Below are 14221 nucleotides of genomic sequence, written 5' to 3' on the forward strand. Positions count from 1 at the left end.
GCGAAATGTAAAAACTTAGAGAGGAAATGGCGGAAGGGCTACTCCGAGACAGAGAGAGTTGAATATAAGAATGGCCTAAAGATATACCACGCACTAATCCGGAAAACTAGGAAATCCTATTTCTGCACTAGAATTACAGATGCAGACAGCTCCATGAAGGAAATGTTCCTAGTCTATAGGTAACTCTCTGACCTCGCCCCACTAGCAGCCCCAATGGCTGGGTCTGTTGAAACTTGCAATCAAGTAGCAGAGTTTTTTGCTAGCAAAGTAGATAAAATCTACGCTGGCTTCCCAGATACAGCCAGAGCAGGTGCTGGGATGGCAGAAAGTACCCTGAATGTACAAGAGACTAACTGCCTCTCGGCATTTCTAGTACCCTCTCAGGAAACAATATGCCACATAGCATGTAGCATCAAATCAGGCTCACCGAGTGATCCAGCAACTCCAAAAAGACTACATGGCAGCATAACCACCCTGGAGCCATATATTAGTAATCTCCTGGCCCTCTCCTTTAAAACAGGAGTAGTCCCTACTGCATGGAAAAGAGCAATAGTACTTCCCTTGAGAAAAAAACCTAATATCAGTCTAGAAAAACTGGACAATCTACGACCTATTTCCCTCCTCCCCTATTTTGCAAAAATTGCTGAGAAAGCAGTCAATAAACAACTCTCGGCTTTTGCTGAAACCAACGGACTGCTCCACCCTTCACAGTCGGGATTTCGAGCTTCACACTCGACCGAGTCGGCCCTGCTATCTTCAACGGAAGCCCTACGAAGGTATGCAGACGAAGGCCAGACGGCGGCACTGATTCTCCTTGACCTCAGTGCCGCTTTTGACACTGTAGCTCATCACACACTGCTACAGTGCCTCAAAAAGGAAGGGGTGAGAGGGAAAGCATGGGAATGGTTTAAATCATTCCTCACAGATCGAACCTTTCAGGTCGCTCAGGGCCAGTTCAGATCTAAAGAAATCAAACTCAATCAGGGAGTGCCACAAGGCTCCAGTCTCAGCCCCACCCTATTTAATCTGTATGTGGCCCCCCAGTAGGAGGTATCACAGACACATATGGGGTTGAGATAGTGTCGTATGCAGATGATACGCAATTGATTGTGACCCTAACGCAACCAGAGGAGCAATGCTCTAACAACTTCACGTCTTGCATGCAGGAGGTGGCACGATGGATGGCGGACAACTGCCTCCGGCTTAATGGGAATAAGACGGAGGTATTGATCGTAGGTAAATCTCCATCAGTGTGGACCTCAGCCTGGTGGCCGGAAGAACTGGGTGAACTACCCACACCTAGTAATCTAGTGAAGAACTTAGGGGTATGGCTAGATAAAAACCTATTGTTCGACCACCAAACCAAACATGTGGCAGGCACCTGCTTTGGGATACTGCGGGTCCTTAGGAAAACGCTGGACCTTATGCCCATACCGGTACGCCAGACCCTGGTCCATACCTTAATAACATCGAGGCTGGACTATGGAAATGTGCTGTATCTAGGGGCCAGCATAAAAAGCCTCTCGAGAATACAACGAATACAGAGTGCAGCGGCCCGCTTGATCCTACAACTACCCAGAAGGGCATCAACAAAAAAAGCATTGAGAACCCTCCACTGGCTCCCGATTAGGAAACGGGTAACTTTCAAAGCCCTATGTGTAGGACATCGTATTCTTCATGGCAGAGGCCCAAGGTATCTGCTTGGGCTTCTGAAACGATACGAGCCCACCCGTCAACTTAGATCATGCGGCACTTGGCAAGTTCAGGTCCCGAAGGTCAAAACGGCTAGAATGGGTGGGAAACCCTTTAGAGTCATGACCGCTAGGATATGGAACCAGCTGCCAGAAAAACTGCGTCTGGAAACCTCTGAGTCTAACTTTCGAAGACACCTGAAAACTGTTCTCTTCCCCAAAGATTAAGACCGGACTAAGGACTCTGAAAAAATTCATGCCTTGGACTCTGGGAAACAACTGTAGCAAGCAGCGCGGGGACACACTTGCTAGTGTAACCATGCGCTTTATAAAACTCAAATAAATAAATAAATAAATCTCTATAACACAAACCCACAGAGGGATGAGGAAATGTTGGAACTGCGGCCAATGTGGCAATATAATTCCTGGAAATACTTTTTCCCATCCACACACAGGGCAAAAAATCCAGTTAAGACACACATCAGATTGCAACACATAGGGCGTTATTTATGCAATCAAATATCCATGTGAACTGACCTATGTGGGCAGAACATCACGCAAAATCAAAACACGCATCATAGAGCACAAAAGCATGATTTGCAATAAAAATTGTAACTCTTGCTTAACTGTACATTGGGTTAATACCCACACACAATCCCTCAGATTAGGTTTACCATATTGAAAAAAATTGATCCGGTTCCAGGAATAGATTACAACATGGCCTTAGCACGCAGAGAAAAATTCTGGATTAAATACTTAGGCACCATCATTCCAGGAGGTCTCAATGACCATTATGAATGGCTATGTTTTTCCAAGGTAAAGGCATATTGAAGGCCTGTGCTTTCTATGTCTGATTAATTCCTTATGTATGATTATGCATTGATATGTAATCTCATTATGAAGATGTAGGATTGTCTTTTCTACCATGCCCTGATTTTATTAAGAAACTTGGTTTACGCACATATCTCCATGAACATTGTACAGGATTTGCACACCAAGGGCTTGCGATCCGTCCTAAGCAGAATTCTACTACTCCATACATAGGTGTGGAAATGTTTTAATTGCCCAAATGCAAGCCCAAAGCTCCTTACAGCATATCTTCTCTCAGTCTCCGTTAACGTTCTGGATGTGAATGTCACACATCATTCATCTTGCCACACACCATTCATCTTTCCCACTTCTCTGACTCAGCACTCCACCAATCACCTACAAATGAACTCATCCTTATTCCTTGTCAGTTACCTGAGAGGCTCTTCGTTAGTGGCAAATCCTTGTATAAACCTGCTGTACAATTGACAAGACCAGAAAATGATAATAACTTCTCCTTATTACCTGGTGCAGGAGCCTGAACAATAGCATCCACCAGTGATTTCTCAAGCACCACACCATCCCCTGATAGCGTTTGCCCCAAATACTCCACAGAGTTACGGAAAAACTTGCAGTTTTCAGCCATAATAGTCAGACCACGCATTCCCAATCTCTGGCATACTTTTACCACATGTCCCATATGTTCCTCCTCATTTTTTGAGAATATGAAAATGTCTTGAAGCATTTCACAAATTTGTCGACATCCTTGAAAATGTTGAACATTGTCCTTTGAAATATGGATGCCGGTGAGGCTAAACCAAAGGGCATCCTTTTGAATTGAAATAAACCTTGGGTGTTTGTGTATAAATGCATTGATTTTTCTCGACTCCTCAGTAACCTCAATCTGTTGGTATGTTGAACGGAGATCCAAGGTAGAAAACACTCTGACTGCCTCCGGCATACACACCACTTCATTGATGTTTGGAAGAGGATAGCATTCCACTGCCAAATTGGATTGGCATTCAAAGCTCTCAAATCCACACATAATCTGATACATTTATCTGTTTTGCGAGCCAAAACAATGGGGGAATCCAACTATGGTGATTCCACCTCCTTAATGATGCTTTCCTCAACAAACCCTTCCAACATGTTTTTTGAACTCCTCCCTCACATTCACGGGCACCCCGTAACTTCTGTTTCACAGGGACAGCACAATCTTTCACTCTGATTTTATGGCTAAACCTGAGCAATTTTCCTAAACTTTCAGCAAACAGACTGGGAAGGTGCTGGATAACATCATATTTGCCTGTACTATCAGACACAATCAAAACATGTTCTTTGCTTCTCGGATTAGGGATGATATCTAATTTAGCCTGGTCACTGCAACCCAGTACATTGGGCCCTTTGACCACTTCATGCAATGTAATTTGAGCCCTTCTGTTTTTAATTTCAATCTCCACTTCCTCATAATCCTAAATATCAATCCTAGACCCATCAAAGCATTCACAATGATGTCAGATTTACAAAATTTTCAGACTGTTGAATTATTGTTGAACACAATAATCCTTGGTCATAATAGTGCATAGTGATCCAGAATAAGCCATCAATTCAAGTTCAATATTCAGTATACACACCACACACTTCGGAGTCTCCATAGCACCCTCCCTTTCCGTTGCTGTAGAGAACCCTTGATTGATAGAACAATCCCACTCTCTTCTCCACCGTCTGCATCCTGGTCAGTATCTTCATTCACACATGAAACTTTACCTTTGCAGTTTTACTGCTATTGTTTTTCTTGAAATCTCTACATAACCATGAAAAATGCACAATGCGACCACATTTACTACATTCCTTCCCCACAGCAGGACACCATGGGCAAGAGTCAATGTGGCAGGTGCTCCCACAACTGAAACAATTAAACGGCTTGTCACCATACTCATAATTGTGAGACCACCGCAAATTACTAGTCGCCACACTGCACACTCTTTCAGACGTCTTGCTATCTTTACACAAAGATTTCATCCACCCCTCCGACTGTTCTTACAACAGGGCAGTACTAATAACAGCCCACAAATTAGGATCACCCTTTATTCACAGTTGTTCTTGAACCTTCTTGCTCCTGAAATGTACAATAATCTAGTCCCTAATCATTTCATCTGTGATAGGTCCGAAGTTGCAGTTTGTAGACAAGGCTCGAATCCCAGTGAGAAACTGGTCAAATGTTTCACTCTCTTCCTGCACTCCGGTATATAACTTAAATCTATTGAGAGCAACACTAGTCATAGTTTAAAACGATTTTGCATCCGTAGCATAGCTTCATCGCATTCATTTCCACCAGCACTGCCTTCCACTTGAAGTAGTGTTCTAAAGACTACTTGCCACTCCTCGTCGCCATTTTAAGATCTAAAAACATATTTTTTTAATAAAAGAAGATGTGTAGGTGGCAGCACAGTACGGAGCAACTGCTCACAGCCAGTCCTCCAGAACAGTATTATGTTAACAGTAGAACAAAACACTATTAAAAATAAACACAATGTAAAGCAATTTAACACAGTTGTTATAACGATTTGCATTATTGCTGAGGATTTCTTCTTTCTGCAGGTCATTGCCCTCTAATGATACACCTTTTCCCCTCTCTGAGGGTATTTCTACACACAGACGTAAGGGCACTACGCTTTTGCATCATGGTTTCTACTTTTTGTAGATAGCTTTATTATTTTTATTACTTTATTGATGCTCTTCTAAGGGACAACTCTTTTCATTATTTACCTAACTCTAGGTTGTAGTTAGGTGTGCACTTTGGGAATTGTGGTCCCTAGATGATATATACCTATTGATGTTTGTTTTATAGATCCTTAACCTTGGATTTCACTAAGCTTCAAGGTTTCCTTTTCATACTTTTTATTCTTCTTCAACTTTATACTCTATTGTTTACGGATACTGTCTCAGGCAATTTGCGTTACCCTGATGTTTTGGATGGGTGTTGCTTCCTACGTGGTATAATGCCACTATGATTTTCTTACTTTTCTGTCAGCATTGTCTTTATCTGATTTTTCAGCTTTCCTTTATTTCTGCAATCCCCTGTGTAATAGATGTGCATGCACTGTAAGAATGGAATATAATTTAAATGACACCTGCTGATTTATTTAGTTATTTTATAGCGCTACTCTTCTCAGTGTAGAGTGTCAGAGTGCTTTAGTACACACACAGAGACACAGTCAATCAGCCAAAATATCTTTATTTGGCTAAACAATAGCCATAAAAGTGCAACGATCTACACAGTTATATTGACTTAATTTGTTAAGCACAGTCAGTACATTAACAATCCTTGCCAGGCAGATGTTTCCTGATGCTAGTTTTTGCAAAACCAGCAATGACTGTCTGTCCCTCATTATCTTTAAGACTTGCAAAAATGTTTCCATGCAGCTCCTTGATGCCGGTAAATACATATTCATCACTTTGCTATATTAAAAGGATTTTCCTTCATGAACTGGGAATAACAAAATTATCTCTGTGTCAAAAGTGGTAGCCTGCTTACTTATCTACTTAAAATACAAATCTGTGATATGCATGTTACACAATGTGCTTTGCAGCAGTTCCATTAACCATTTATGCTACTTTATGAGACAACACTGTGATTGGACAAAGCACAGTGCTCTCCCAGAACTCCATCAACCAGCAGAGTTATTATTTTTTTTAATTTTTTTTTAATCCTCATATTGCGAAAATTCTATGTGTATGGAAAATTTGGTTTCTACCTCTGACAGTTTTTTGTACCGTCACTGCCCATTTCCCTCATGTCATGAGAGTTTTCCTTTTCCATGTTTAATCAGAGGAGACCCCTTGCCATTACATATTCACAAGTCTGTAATCAGAGGGAGAGGGAGCTAGCCACCTTGGCTACTCTATGAGTATCATACTCATATTCCAGACTGTGCTTTCGCTTTAATCATAGGATAGTGTGTTCTGACCTTCTTTATGGATTTAGGTGTTTCTCCATAATTTCCCAATAATTAAACCTCTTACTGCAATTACCCCGTCTGTCTAATTTATTTATCTTTATAGCGGAGTTCATCCATTCCCCATGTGATGGGGATGTTGGCCCAATCCACTTGATGCATATTTCCCTCCTTGCTATCACCATTAACACAAAAAGTAGCTTTGTTTCCATTACTGTTAATTTTACTTGTTCCGTTGTGTTACCAATCCCAAAAAGAATAAGAGTTTCACTTACTTTTAGATGTTTTCGGAATATCAAACTTAACGTCTTACCAACTTCTTCCCAGAATGTTCTCAGGGATGGGCAGCTCCAGAACATATGAATATCATCTGCCCTTTCTTCCCCGCACTTAGGGCATTTTTTAATTCCTGCATTCTTAAATTTTGAAAGTTTTTTCGGAGTCCAGTAGGCTCTGTGCAAGGTGTACAAGTGGTTTCTTTTCAGTCTCACAGATTTTAGTGTTGACCAACATTTCTCTATTGAGTCATCCCATAGGCTTGCTAGTTCTTCTGTATCTAGATCTTTCCCCCACGTTTGTTCTGCTATTTGGTAACTTTCCTCCTCTTCCATTATTAAAGTCCAGTACCATTTTGCTACCTCCTTGTTTATGGGTAAGATTTTTGTCATTTCTTTTTCCAAGTTTTTACTATCTTTATCCTGTGATGGTATTGTTTTTGCCCAACTATTCAGTTGATAAAACTTAAATTTTGACATTGTTCCATTAGTGATTTTATTCATTTCTTCCCAGGATATCAATGTTGACCCATTTAGTAGTTGACCCCAATAGTTAATATTGTTTTGTTTTAAAGGGGTGGCCATAATATCTTCCAGACAGTTCGGGGTTCCGGGAGAGTTCCTTATCGGAGCCATTGCGCTATAGTAGGGAATTTTTAAAATCGTTCTCAACTGTATCCAAAGTTTTGCTGCTTCCTTAAGAACCTTTAATTTAACTTTTTTAAAGTATTTTGGATGTCCAAATTTGAAGAGATAGTGGTCCTCTGCATCTGTAGTCGCTCGCAAGTATTCCGGATAGTATTGGTGTATTCCTAAAAGGTTCCTTATATTTTTAAATTGGAAAGCCCTACAGTATTCTGTCAAATCTGGACTTGCGATACCTCCTTTCTCTTTCTTTCTCCTTAGCTTCCTCCATGATATTCTGGTTCCCTTGGAGGCCCATATAAAGCTTGCAATCTCTCCCTGTAGTTTTTTCAGTTCAGCTTTTTTGAATTGTAATGGAATGTTATTAAACAGAAAGGTAAATTTTGGAAGTATATTCATTTTTATGATGTCGGACTTCCCTATAAAACTCAAAGGCAGGCTAGACCATACTTTAAGTAGTTTTCTTACATCTCGGGCTACTCTGTTTAGATTGTTTTGTGGTATTTTATCTATATTTTGATTTATCAAGATGCCCAAGTATCTTATCTCTTTTTTTGTGTTTGGACTATGAAAATAGGTATTCCATGTCATTATTTCTGTTTTCGTATGATTTACTGAGTATCCTGAAACTTGACCGAATTGAGAAATGATTTTTTCTATAGCTGGTTTGGATCTCTCATATTCCTCTGTGAATAGCATCAGATCATCTGCATAGAGTGATAGTTTTTTCTCCCATCTCTGATATTTAAAGGGAATTATATCTTTACAGTTTCTGAGTTTGTTTGCTAGGGGTTCTATATATAAGTTAAAAATCAGCGGAGAGAGAGGACACCCTTGTCTCGTGCCTCTACCAATTTTTATATTATTCGTAAGGTTGCCATTAACCAAGACTCTTGATCTAGGGTTTTTATAAATTTCTCCTATCGCATAAAGGAAGGATTCCCCTAGATTATTTTTAATCATTATTTTGTTTAAGAATGCCCAGTTCACTCTATCGAATGCCTTAGCAGCATCGACAGTTAATATTGTGAGAGGAATATTTTTTGATGTGGCTATATCTATTGTACTTATGAGTTCATGTGTCAGTTCATGCAATTGTCTTCCCTTTGTGAAACCTTTTTGATCTGAGTGTATAAGTTGGGGTATAAGCTTTCCTAGTCTTGTTGACAAAATTTTAGTAAAAATTTTATAATCTGCATTAAGCAGAGATATCGGCCGATATGATTCACATTTTTTTGGATCCTTTCCTGACTTTAAAATGATTCTTATTGTTGCATCATTCCAGGTATCTGGCAACCTTCCTTTTTGTTTAAGTATCAAATTTACTAATTCCGTTATTTGTGGGACTAGTGTGTCTGTTAGAGCCTGGTATAATTCGCTCGGTAGTGCATCAGGGCCTGCGGCTTTCCCTTTTTTCAATGTTTTTATTATATTTTCGACCTCAGTAGGAGTGATTTCCTTGTTAAGCTCATTTTTCTCCTCCTCAGATAGTTTTAACATTGGCATGTCTTTTAGGTATTCTTCTATCTGTTCCTCAGATGGATTTATATCTTCAGCGTATAACTCCGAGAAGAAGGACTCGAATTCTTTTCTAATTTCATCTTCTTCTGTAGTCAAACTTGATTGATCTTGATTTCCTATGATTTTTATTTTGTTTCTTACTAAGTCGGTCTTTAACTACCACGCGAGCCATTTCCCACATCCTTCTCCGAATTCATGTTTTGCCATCTTGCTTGCTTCCCATTTAGTTTTTATTCTTTCTTCAAGAATATCACTTAAACCATCTTTCTGTTTTTGCCTATCTTTTTGCAGATTTTCTTTCATAACCGGATCCCTTTCTGTTAGTATTTGAGTATCTAGGGCGTCTATACCTTTTTCGATATCTAGTAATTCTTGTTTTAGTTTCTTTGATCTATATGTTCCTAGACTGAGTAGCTTACCCCTAATTACTGCCTTATACGTATCCCATATTATTTGTTTAGATGTTCCTATTTTGTTATTTTCAAAAAAGGCTTCTGTTTCTTCCCGGAGTGCTTGTACTATTACTTGATCTGAAAACATGGCTCTTTCCACCGTGAATCTTTTGTGTGTATGAGTTGTCTTGATTTGTAATGTTAGCTGTACAGCTGAGTGGTCCGATAGATGGGCTGGAATATGAATTAAGCTTGTTACATTTGTCAGTAAGCTTCTATCAACTAGGAAGAAGTCTATTCTAGACCTATGTCCCAATCTCTTATTATGCAATGTAAAAGGTTGGCCCTTATCCCCTTTTTCTCTCCATATGTCGATTAATTCTAAATCTCTCTTGTATATGCCAATCCACTCCCTCATTTTAGGTAGATTAGGAGAATTGGAATTTCTTCCTGGGGGAGACCTGTCAATTTTAGGATCTAAGATAAGATTGAAGTCGCCTCCTAAAATTACTGGAGTGTTAGCTGTTAGTAATCGTGTATACAGATTCTGTAAGGGTTCTGGGTCATCGAGATTGGGGCCATAGTATCCTGCTATTGTGTATGCCGTGTTCCCTAGTTTTACTTTTGCTAGTGCCCATCTCCCTTTCCTGTCCACTTCTGAGGATTCTATACTTGCCTTTAAGGATTTCTTTAGAATAATTATTACGCCTTTAATGTTACAACTTTGGTTCGTGCTGATATAGGCATCCGCCCATCCTATGTTTTTCATTATCTGATCCCATTCTTCTTTCAATAGGTGTGTTTCCTGAAGAATAATAATTTCGCTTTCAGATGTTTTAAGATATTCCAAGATTTTATTCCTTCTGCTTTTAGTTCTCATACCATTAACATTCCAACATAGAATTTTTATGGTTCTACCGGTGTCTCCCATTCTCCTTCATAGTTTTTTTTTTTTTTTTTTCCTGACCAGTTTCGGTAACGAAGTACTTGTTTGTTGTTTCGCTTTTTTTTTTCCATTTTCCATTTTTCTTTTCAATATAGAGGATTTATTTTTTTGGTTTTTTCCCCCATTTTGCTCCCCACCCATTTTTTGTCTTGTGTTTTTTTTTTTTACGCTTTTCTGTTTCAATGTTTTGTTCTTACCCTCCCTGGGGAAGCCTCCTTCTTCTTCCTTCCTTGGGGATTTCATCTTATCCCCTTTTCGCTCCTCTTCTTTGGACCTGGAGTATGTATTGCGGAATTCAGCGCTTTCGCTCTCTTTATCATTTTTTTTTTTCCCACTTATTCTACCTTTGTATACATTTGGAGTCCTTTTTTTTTTTTTTTTCAGATCGTGGATTTTTCCCCTTGAACAGTGTCCTTCATTAAGCAGAGCAGATTTTTCACCTCTTCAGGATCTCTAATGTTCCTCATTTTGTTGCGCCACATAATTCTTAAAGAGGGTGTGAATTTCATCTGTACTGAATTTCCCCAGTTCCCATTGTCTGTCTTGAGACGCTTTGGACATATCAGATCTAATTCTGAAAAACCATGAGTCTTTATTGAAATTTCCCTTTTTCAGGGCTTCACCCAAGATTCTTTCTTTTAATGTATATGTCTTGAAGTTTATAAGAATTTTCCTGGGTGTTTTCCTGTCTTTGGGCTTTCCGTAGGGATCTCTATGGACTCTTTGTATGTCTTCTCCTAGCGTCTCAGCTTCACACCACGGGAAATGTTCCACTAGTAGCTCCACAATGAATTTTTTAATGTCACTGCCCTCTTTATTTTCAGGAACATTCAAAATTCTTATGTTATTTTTCCTTGCCTGATTTTCAAGAGATTCCATTTTTTCGCTTATAGATTTTCCCTCTTGTCTCAGCGTGTATATTTCTTTTCTGTTGCTTTCCACTCTACTGTTCAATTTTCCCACTTCTCCTTCTATTGCAGTGACTCTCTCCCCTAGGGCGTTCAATTTACAATCCAGCTTTTCACAAACCTCTTGAATCTTATCTTGTTTCGCCTCAGATATGGCGAATTTGTCTCTCATCTCGATCCATATTTTTTCAAGAAAATCGTTGGTTTGACTTATGGGACTTTTGGGACCCGTCGGTCCTTCCTTCTCATTTACTTGTTGCTCTCCCACATTTTCTTTCTCTTTGTTTTTTTCTGTAGCTACATTATTGCTGGTTTGGGTTTTTCCTGCTGTGTCTGTTTCTTCTATTTCTTCTGTTTCTTGTGTTGTAAGTGTGGTAGCTTTGACTATTGCTACGCCTCCTTCGGCCATTTCTTGATGATCAAGATGAGGTCTAATTTTGTCAATTATTTTGCTTTCTGACCCAGCTTTAGTTACTGATTTTAAAAGGAGATTTGGATTTTTGATTTGTGGGATGTTGAGAGACTCCTTTTGTGAGAGGTGATTTTCTTTTTTTTTTTGTGGGCTTAATTCAATTTTTTCAGGTAATAGTACAGGTCGTTTTATATCATCTTTTGTTTTCTGTACCTGGACTTTAAAAAAAGTTCTTAAAGAGGGTGTGATCTTTATTTTCTGACTTATGTCACCTTTGTTTTCAGGTAGTTTTAAGAGTTTTTTTGAGGGTTGTAGAGATGGTTTTTTTACCTTCCTTCTCTTTACCTCTCTGGGGGTAATATTTTTAGGGTATTGCTCTTGTTTGAGGAAATTCCTGTTCCTAAGGCTGTAGTTTGAGACCACAGCTACTGCACTTTTTCTTTCCTCTATATCTTTCACACAGTCTATTTTTTTTGAGCCTACACACTTTTCATAAGTGTCTGTCTCATTATCTGTGACTTTTTCGTTTCTCAACCCAGTTATATTAAAATTACCCTCCTCCTCCTGTACTTTCTTATTCATGTGAGGCTCCTTTTTTATTAGGCAGTCTATATTTGTGTTTGTGTTTGATACCGCTGTTTTCACTGTGCTCGCTGTATTCACGTCTCTTTTCACTCCTTCTTTGCTCACATTTTCACTCTGAGCTCCAGTGCCCCTGTTAGCCCCCACCTCCCGAGAGACTCTGCCCTGAATCACAGAGCAACACGAAACCCCGTTCTGCTCACCTTCCCTGCTGTTTCTGCCGCTGCCGCTGATTCCTCGGAACAGGAAGCCAAGCCTCCCAAACACCTTCCTGTGAGCCGCTTTCGCTTTCCCAGCCTCTGCCCAGATACCGATGAGGTTCACAATGCAGTTCGACGCGTCTCTCGTCAGTTTCACCGGCAGGTCAGCATTCTCACCGGGCTCCGTTCTCAACCTCGAATTTCCAAAAATCAGGTAACCGACCATCCCTTTACTTTTTAACTTTTAACTAATTTCCTTTGCTTGCTCGAGGGTCAGTAATGGGTTCCAAAAGAATTCCTTTCTTGCGTCCGGTTACTCCCGCTTCATGTCGGCTTCATGTGCGCTTCATGTCTCATAATGATAAAGTTTGCTTTTCAGAGCGATTTAATATTTCTGTTAAGCGCCGTCATTATTTCTGCGCTGATACCGCTGTAGCTCGCATTTTGCCCTCCAGGTCTCTCATGAGGAGCTCTCCGACCGGGCGTCTCACTCGGCCGCCATCTTCCCCCCAGCCTATTATTTTGTCCAGCAGAGTTATTTTACAAGGATTATAATCACCTCAAAATTGCTGAGCACACATCTCTGCAGCTGGTGTCTTAACCCTGTAAGATTTTTTTAAATGCTACCTCTTTGTATTGTGTTGTATGGTAATTGCATTGATATAGCGCTTACTATTGTGTAGTAAACTAGAACAGATTTCCTATCACATTTGTCCTTGTTGCCAATTTCTTTGCAGAATGTGCAAAAAAATGACCTGTCAGACTCTACTTTTTAAGCTCTGCACCACGTGAACCCACCCACTTTCCTCTGCCATGCTTTGTCCCCCAGTTTAAGGGTTTCAGGAGTAAATTATTTCCAGTACCAGCAATGGATGTCCTTCCTTTTATTCCTTGTGGTCTCTGCAACCTGTCTGATTTTGGGTTGTATGTCAGAACTCATAAGCAAAAATAATGTCTAACAGGAGTATTGCATCCTAAATATCTTTTACGAAACTATCATCCCATTGGCTAAAGAGTTTAGTATTTGTTAGTCAATTGGTGTGATTATTTTTGTTAAGCATGTCTAGGATGCATATTTATGTTTGAAGATAATTTGATGACCATATTCTGGTACCTTGCCATGACAGTCTTTGCTACAAAATAGAAAATCAAATTCAAGCATGTTTTTTTCCAGTATGTGTACATTCAGTTTCTTAGCATTTAAATTCAATGCAATTACAAACCATGAGGCTGTCGAATAATTCTAAAGTGAACTGTATAGGGCCTCTGCTTATCCCTGCTTACAACCTGCAAAGTAAGCAAACTAAATGCAAGACAATGCTTGCTTTTGTTACTGTCTTTTGTAGAGCACTAATATCCAAACAGGATAATTTCGGTAATTAGTTATTTGTTTGATTATTTATTCATGCTTATTTTTATAGACCCCCACGATTGCTTACAAGCATCCTTGTGCTAAGCTAGAAAGTGTCCGATGCATGAAGCTCATGTCACTGAAACTACATACCACGTAATAATGTACTTTCTATTTCTCTTTTTCACAGAGACGTTCCAGTGCACGTCTAGAAGACACCGTGGATTCCCTTTTAGCCTCACATTTTATATCAATGGAATACTGGTTGATCGATTAAGCTCTTGCTGTGAATATAAACATCGAAAAGGTGCAAGGCTTGGAGGAAAACATGGATACTTTAGATTTATGAACATCGAAGGAGCTTCGCCATGCTACAGGTACATATGTACCACGTATTCAAAGTTATATAGATTTGTATTCACCAGGGCAGAAATACACAGTGAAATTTGATACAGCAGCCTCAGAAGCTGCAGACAGGTGGCGGTTGACCACTGACCGTTCCAGAGAAAGGAGGCCATCTGTTTCACCCCAC

General features: G+C 39.7%; 1 protein-coding gene across 1 annotated transcript in view; it reads left to right on the top strand.

Moving 5' to 3' along the window:
• ERICH3 (glutamate rich 3) overlaps positions 1-14221 on the top strand; it is a 594366-nt gene that overhangs the window by 272322 nt on the left and 307823 nt on the right. The window contains exon 9 of the mRNA XM_078668660.1: positions 13880-14066. Coding sequence (XP_078524786.1) covers positions 13880-14066 — 187 coding nt within the window. The remainder of the gene's footprint in view (positions 1-13879; positions 14067-14221) is intronic.

This window comes from Lissotriton helveticus, chromosome 1_2 (assembly GCF_964261635.1).
Source record: "Lissotriton helveticus chromosome 1_2, aLisHel1.1, whole genome shotgun sequence".
NCBI lineage: Eukaryota > Metazoa > Chordata > Amphibia > Caudata > Salamandridae > Lissotriton > Lissotriton helveticus.